This window comes from Primulina tabacum, unplaced genomic scaffold, assembly GCF_025594145.1.
Source record: "Primulina tabacum isolate GXHZ01 unplaced genomic scaffold, ASM2559414v2 Contig649, whole genome shotgun sequence".
In the NCBI taxonomy this organism is placed as follows: Eukaryota; Viridiplantae; Streptophyta; class Magnoliopsida; order Lamiales; family Gesneriaceae; genus Primulina; species Primulina tabacum.
In genome coordinates this window covers 31,692-39,692 of record NW_027459827.1, presented here as the reverse complement: position 1 = coordinate 39,692, position 8,001 = coordinate 31,692, and the positions used below count along the sequence as shown (strand labels likewise).

The following is an 8,001-nucleotide window of genomic DNA, read 5'->3' as shown; positions in this document are numbered from 1 at the left end:
TTCTTCTGTTTTGGAGCTTGGAAAAATATGGAGAACTTTCAGAGCTTCGTGCTGATAACGTGTTGTGAAAAGGTAAAAATTTATGATAAAAAGTAAAAATCTCAAACTCTCAAAATTTACCAAACTACACACTTTATAATATTTTTCTCTCTACTCAATTGTGAATTTCTTCACAAATGGTGAGGCTATTTATAGAATTTCTTTACAAATAATCCAAAAATAAAATACATCATTACCTACATCATCACACACTAATTTTCAATATTTACAACTCTTATTTTCAACATTCAAATATTAAACGTTCAAATATTCAATACACACATTTTAAATATTATTTTTCAACATTTAATATATTATTTTCAACATTTTTGTCTATAAATTTTTCATTTTTAGTTTTTTTCCACCAAAGTAATGACAAGGCATCCCACGTGTCAAATAGAACTGTAAATTATTTAATCAAACATTCTCACTTATATTATTCAAATATACATCATTGTTTACGGTCTACACACCACACGATATTAACACTATCATACACAAAACATTCAGACAAGAGTCCCACCCTTGACATACTCGGTGTAAGCCAAAGCTATCAATCCTACCATTGCAAGCCTTCCATTCCAAAGCTCTGCATCAGATGTCATCAATCCCCGCGATTTCGAATCCGCGCTCACTCCTTTAAACAACGGCACAAGTGATGCCACGGATAGCAAAACAGTCGTCCCGAGAAACCACGGGATCCCTCCGTTTTGTATTTGCGAGAAGATATCCTGTCCTCTGGTTAATTCTACTGCGATGGCTGACACGAATCCGATCATGGCTAGACGACCGTTGATCCTCTCCGGGCCAGGCCCGTCAAAGGCCATTATGTTTGTAATCTTGGTGCTTTCCTGCATGCACGTAGATTGAGCTCACATGTGAATATATGAATAATGAATGTATTATGTATCGTATTAATTGTAACAACAAGAAATATTGTTTGGATTTGAATTAACCTCGGGTTGCGGCGGTGCAGGAGGTGTTGAAAACAACTTAGGAGGAATTGGAACTGCTGCTTTTTCTTTCTCTCCAGTGACATCATCACCATCCTGTTGAATCAAGAATTAATAAACTCCAATATTATTAATTAATATATATTATTTACTTAAAAAATGTACATCATAAACTTTGCATAAGTAGTACTATAAGATCTGCGGATCACTTTTTTTGTTATTTAACCACAATCATTCAATAGTTTCACATTATATATATACCTCAGCCATGCTTCGAATTCTGAACTTTAAATCCCTATTAAAAAGTGACGCGCTCTTCAAAGGTACAAACTGGTTCAAACCAACTGTTCTTGAATTAAAACCAGCTCCACAGATCATTTGCATCCCCGTTGCTGCAGCTGCCATATTGTGTATTTAGTCTGAAAGAAAACTGAGAATTTTTCTACTTATTTTAATAATCAAAATAAGTTGTTTTGGTACAAAAGTCGTATCTGGTTTGAATATGGGAGTGTGTTGGGATTGTGGGTTTATTTATAGATGCAATATCCGAGCTTTTTGTGCGGAGAAATTGTGGGTATTTCTTGTTCCACGTAAAATTGTTATTATTCGCACAACACCGTATGAATATGGACTCATAGGCACCGCACAGGTTTCATTTCAGGATGTGTACGGCTATAAAATTCTAGTTGGGTCGGTGTATGAAATTATGTACGTAGATATAATTATTTCACACAAAATTCAAACTATGTGTAACCTTTCTCTGTAATAACATAATAAAATAATGGTGTCAAAATTAAAATGAGGATGTTGAGATCCAAAGGTCGTTATGAGGATTTTGGAATATGTTATGTTATGTGAGGCATTTTTATTTTGAGTCTATTTTTCGTCAAAGTCTTAATATTTTTTCAGACATATCGATTAGATGGGAAAATAATATTTTTATCAACTGAGTTGTCTCATTTTGTGTTTAATAATTGGTCCATTAAGTATTCAAAGTTTAGTTTTAGCACGTAGTAAATTTGATTAGTTTTTTCTCTTAATCCTATTTTATCGAAGTGTTGTTATGGCACCAGAATTATTGATGTAACACTGAAATTTCTTACTTGTCTAGTGTCGCATCAGCAATTTATAGGAAAATAGTTGTAAATTAAATTTATTGCACCAAATCTAATTTTGACGAGTTAATGGACTAAAATACGAAATTAAATGAGTTACCATACTAAAAGGTTATCTTTCCATCATCAGATCCATTGTGATAATGACAAATCTCATTATACTAATAAAGTTAATTACAAATTTAACTTTAGTTATTAAATAGTTCTTTATTAAATTTCTGTAATGTGTATCCTATATTGTCCTTGTCTGATGACTAGTATAATTTCATTGATTATTTCGCATGTTCAATGATGTCATAGGTAGATAATTGCTGAAGTAGACGAACGTGAAGTAATAGGGTACCATTTTTCTATGCATTCTAACCGTAGTCGTATCCAAGAAATTAGCGAAGTCTTTGGCCGGTTCAATGAAGGAAACCGGTCCGGAATTAGGACCGATACCAAAGTAAAACAACGTATTTTATTTCATCGATTTCTTAAAGTGCAACAATAATAGCTCATATATAACTTCATAGTTTACAATGATTGACGCAGTAAATGTTTTGTGTAATTTCACAGGTTTTGTATTTTGGTGAAGTAATTGATGCGAATGACTTCGTTGTTATGAAACTATGATGAAGTAAATATATTTTATACCTTCGCCATAGTTGTTATTTGTTGAAATATTTGGTATTTTGTTACTTCACAATTTACATTTATTGACGAAGTAGTCAATTTAAAAGACTGCATTTTTTTTGTATTATAATGAAGTATTTAATAAAGAACGACTTCACAATTATTGAGTTGTGGTGAAGTAAATTCTTTCTTTGACTTCGACAAAATTTTAATATGACGAATTATTTTGTTTTTTATTACTTCATCATTTAGTTTATTGTTGAATTAAATAATCATATTTTATTGCAACACAATTTTAATTTAACGAAGTAATTCTTGATCATCACCGCACTAATTTAATAAAGTAGTGAAGTAAAAACATATTTTTCACTTTATAAAAATAATTTAAGTAATATACAATAATACCACCATACACACACACATATAACTTAAAATATTCATTTGATTCATAAATTATCCATCTAAAAATGATGAAAATCCATGAATCCACAAGTATATCTACCAATCCACGAGTATATATCCACAAATACACCAGTATTATCCAAAAATATATACAAAAAGCCAAATGTGTATATCCACAAGTATATCCTAACATGCACAATGACAAACCAAAGATTTAGCACAACGCACAGGATCTATTTAAGCACCTACATAAGAGTAGACGAATTCGCTCCATTCACTTCTTGCTTCATCATATTGAGATTGGTTGCACTATTTGTAACGCCCCAGATTCGAATACTGTCCTCACTGTACCAAGACGAGTCTTTACAGCGTGCTTATGTCCTCACTCACACGCACCATAGAAAACTTCCCAGGGGTCACCCATCCCAAAATTGCCTCAAGTCAAGCATGCTTAACTTTGGAGTTATTATGTGATGAGCTACCGAAAAAAAGATACACATTCTTGATATGAGTAGTACCAATCAAATCTTTTAAGCCCTCCTCAACTGCACAGTCTCATACCTGAACAGTTTCGGAATCCCTCTCCTTCCGATGTAAGATCGGTTCATTCATGTTCCTTCCGCCTAGAAGCCTGTCAGGAGCCGCTCATTGTCCGTGCAACCTCATAGCACCGGCGATCACCCCCCGCCCTCTTCGGCCCTAGGCCTCACATGCCCACCAGCTTCCGCTTGGTTCATCCTCGAACCACACCGTACTAGGAGAGGTCGGCTCTGATACCAACTGTAACTGTGATTAGGGCTGGCAAAAATCAGAAAATTCCCGACCCTTCCCGACTTTCGACCCGGGCCCGACCCGAAATTTTCCCAACCCGAATGGTCGGGATTTTTCCCCACCCGCTCAGAATCGGGAAAGGGATCGGGAATATAGGATATACCCGACGGGATTCCCAACCCGACCCGAATATATTAATAAATTTAAAGATTTAATTTTATTTGAAAAATAGACTAAAATACTAATTTTATTTATTGAATTAAAATATATTTTTTAAAATTTAATAAATTTAATCTATACATAATATTTATACTTATTTGGGTTATTTTATATATATTTAAGATTTTATTAACTTATATGTATATATTCTTAAATTAGTTAGTCATATTAGTAGTTAGAGAACAAATGGAAAACGAAAAGAAATTTAAAAAAAAAATCAAGAATAGTATAGAATGTATCTTTGTCCACCCATCATTTGCTTTTAAGATATATGAAAAATATTGTTTCGCTTAGGTATATTTTAGTAATTTACTTCAAATACAATCATAATACTAAAACGTTTTAGTAATTTTATATTTATATTAGGTATATTTTACAATGAAAAGCTACATTTGATTTTATCCGTCAAAAAAAAAAAGACATAAATGAATCTTATTAATTTGATTTGATTAAAAAAATATTAAATTTTATACTTAAAATATATATTTTTATAAATATAAATCGGATCAAAATCTAGGTCATATTAAAAAGTGCAAATATTTAAAACATTCTTCAAATTTAATTTCTCATATCTAACAACAATAATAATAAAATGAAATGATGAAAATAAAAATGAACAGAATGAATGACTCACTATTTTAATTTTCCATTAATGATTTATCTTAATTTCAATGTTAATGTGAAACTAGTAATATTTAAAATTGTAACTCATTTTTAAATTCATTTCAATCATGATATTAATTTCTCCTATTAAATAATGATTAAGATATTATTCTTGCTCTAAAGAAAGTGAGAATTTTAAAATTATATCTTAATTCACCTCCTTCTAAATTACAGGAAAAATTATATTATCTCTTGGGAAATTAAAATATATATTGGTTATGTTTTTCAAATCTATCTTTATTTTTATGTCAAATTATCCGAATAGATAATTGATTTCCCATGTGTTAAAATTATTGATTAGTCTTCAAATTAATCTCTAAAGCCTAATTACTACTTATTCATAAATTACCGTGACCTACCAAATTCCTAATCCCTCCCACAACCCACGTTTTAGGCACATTTTTATACATTCAATATTAAATAAATTACAATCTTCATTCTTTCTTCTTAGCTTATAAAGAAAGCATGTTTACAAATTGGTTTCTTTCTATTTAATATGAAATTATTATTATTTAAAAGTTGTAACTCATTTTCATAAATTCCTTTCAATGTGATAATAACTTCTCCTAATTAAATTATCAACCTTTCATGTCACTTTTGTGTATTATATAAATCCTCCCAACCCATTTTCATTTTTCTTACAAAGAGAGTGGAGAGATAAGCCATAAACCCTATATTTTATCACCATCAAATTTACCAAGTACTATTCCAAATCATTTCATTTTGTCAAATTGCCACCCCCAACTTATTCCTTTCCATACTAGTATCTTCTCATTCTTTTTATTAAATTAGAGTAGTGACATAAGGATTGAAGGACACTGAAAATAATCGTCTTTTATGTGGATACATCGGGTATTTTGTACTTGAGGATATTTAAGGAATTCTTTTATGAAATATAATTCTTAGGTTATGACATGAAGTTGATGATAGAAGATGATCAATAATAGTTTCCACTATATCAAGCTGAGATCGAGGTAAGTGGGCTTTTGCTATGTATTTCTTTGTAACTTAAACTTTGTATAAGTATTTCATGACATGCGTGTATGTGTGTCAAATCATTTTCGAAAAATGCTATTATATATTTTATAAAATCTCGATCGATGAACGATATGTTCCTTCTATTTCTGATGTTCTTTGATTCCGCTGAATTCATTCAAAAATCCTGATAAGTGTTGTTTGATACATCTGATTCTGTGTTGCACTGTTATGATTCGAGTGGGATATAGAACGACGATTGTAAATTCTATATGGCCCCCCATCAGTGGGTATAAAATTGTGTTATGGCCCCATCAGTGGGTATAAAATTGTGTTCTGTATGGCCCCCATCAGTGGGTATAAAACTGTGTTTTGGCCTCACCCCTTAGAGGACTAACATATGGGGGATAATTTGACCATGGAAGAACGAGATGATTAACAGTGTTTTCGTTTGTTCTGATTTGTTCTGTTCTAAACTGTCTGATAATCTCTGTTTCGCATTAAGATTCCGATTCTGATCTGATATGATATACTACGTTTTGAAAATCAGTTTGCAATATGGGTTTTAAATTATATTTATATGTACTTGTGGCAATCGATCATCCCCCACTTGCTGAGTGTTTTCCAAAACACTCACCCATTATTTCCCTCCTCAGATAAGAATGAAAAGGAACTTGAAAAGGAAGAGCATACATAATCTTGGGCTGATGAAAAAGGAGACATTTAGAAGTGCTACTATTATTTGATTTTTGTTGTCTCTATGATGATAAGTTTTAGCTTCCGCTGATGTATTTGGTTATGTTTTGTACTTTGGGATGTAAGAACAAATTTCGTCATGAAATAATAAACTGGTTTTTGGTTAAATTTTATACTATGAGGTTTGTTGTTTTTGAATTTTATTTGAAAACAACGCCGATGCCGCTCTCCCAGGTTCGGAGCGTGACAATAACGCCCCAGATTCGACGATTGTCCTCACTATACAAAGACGAGTCTTTCCAGCGTGCTTATGTCCTCACTCACACGTACCCTAGGAAACTTCCCAGAGGGTCACCCATCCCAAAATTGCCCCAAGTCAAGCACACTTAACTTTGGAGTTCTTAAGTGATGAGCTACCGAAAAGAAGATGCACATTCTTGATATGAGTAGTACCATTCAAATCTTTTAAGCCCTCCTCAACTGTACAGTCTCATACCTGAACAGTTTCTCAATCCCTTTCCTTCCGATGTAAGATCGGTTCATTCATGTTCCCTCCGCCTAGAAGCCTCCCAGGAGCCGCTCATTGTCCGAGCAACCTCATAGCACCGGTGATGACCCCCCGCTCTCTTCGGCCTCGGGCCTCACACTATTGGTTCTTGATTGATCATGCAGACTGAAATGTAAAAAGTAAGTACAAGATGCATTAGATTAATTAATAAGATCATTCATCCAAAAAAATGACAATATCTACAAATCCACAAAAATTTATTGTTTCTTCTCCGGTCCAGAGGGTACCTAGCAGAAATCTTCGGGTTTGAATTTAAGCTATTTATAGTTGATAAGATTCAAAGTAAAATATAAGGACAATAAAATCAAAATTTAAGTAGTGTACAAATGAAATAACTTTTACGACAGTGGGGATTTAAATGTTCTGCAAATGGTTATGCCATATTTAGAGGACAGTGTCATTTCCATGTGAACATTCTTACAAGGAGAAGTCAAAAGGTAAGAGAGGGGACGGCTACAGCTAAAGCATTTAAATGTAAAAAAACAAAGTTAATATCGAAAGTGACAAATTCTGTAAATTTATTTTTGCTCACTTTTCTGCAATATGAAACAATTCCTTAACCCTAATCAACAGTAGACCCGATCACTCACTAATCATATATCATATACACCACTGTCACAAATAAAGACCAAATCATATGCATATAAACAACAAAACTAGGCATATCATAAACAACAAAATAAAGGGCAAAACAAAAAAAAAAATATTTTAAGAAATAATTTAAATTGCATTTATCGCTACCAACAGAAAATAAATTACAAAAAATTTAATAAAACGATAACATAATGATTGCAGTTATTTAGGAAAAAACATATTCTGAATAAAAAAATGTTTTGAAAAATTAAAAACACGTTCTTCATTAATATTATAAAATATAAATATAATATTAATGAGGATGATAATAGTAATAATAAAAAATGCAAAAAAGAAAATAATAATAATATTAACAACAACAATAATAATAATTAAAAAGCATGTGATTTCC

General features: G+C 31.8%; 1 protein-coding gene across 1 annotated transcript; it reads right to left on the bottom strand.

Annotated features, from left to right (window-relative positions):
• Positions 1-478: 478 nt before the first annotated feature.
• On the bottom strand, positions 479-1,495 carry LOC142534652 (early light-induced protein 1, chloroplastic-like). Its single transcript, XM_075641507.1, has 3 exons — positions 1,254-1,495; positions 996-1,088; positions 479-890 (listed from the first exon to the last, which is right to left on the bottom strand). The coding sequence occupies exons 1-3, from the start codon at positions 1,395-1,397 to the stop codon at positions 546-548; spliced, it is 582 nt and encodes a 193-aa protein (XP_075497622.1). The 5' UTR covers positions 1,398-1,495; the 3' UTR covers positions 479-545.
• Between the last annotated feature and the right edge of the window lie 6,506 nt (positions 1,496-8,001).

What these genes read in the sequence shown, in the direction of transcription:
- LOC142534652 (XM_075641507.1), bottom strand. Translation starts at nt 1,397, where the DNA reads ATGGCAGCTGCAGCAACGGGGATGCAAATGATCTGTGGAGCTGGTTTT. An exon ending in GAATTCGAAGCATGGCTGAG is followed by an intron (nt 1,089 to 1,253) that starts GTATATATATAA and finishes TTGATTCAACAG; the next exon opens with GATGGTGATGATGTCACTGG. An exon ending in CTGCACCGCCGCAACCCGAG is followed by an intron (nt 891 to 995) that starts GTTAATTCAAAT and finishes ACGTGCATGCAG; the next exon opens with GAAAGCACCAAGATTACAAA.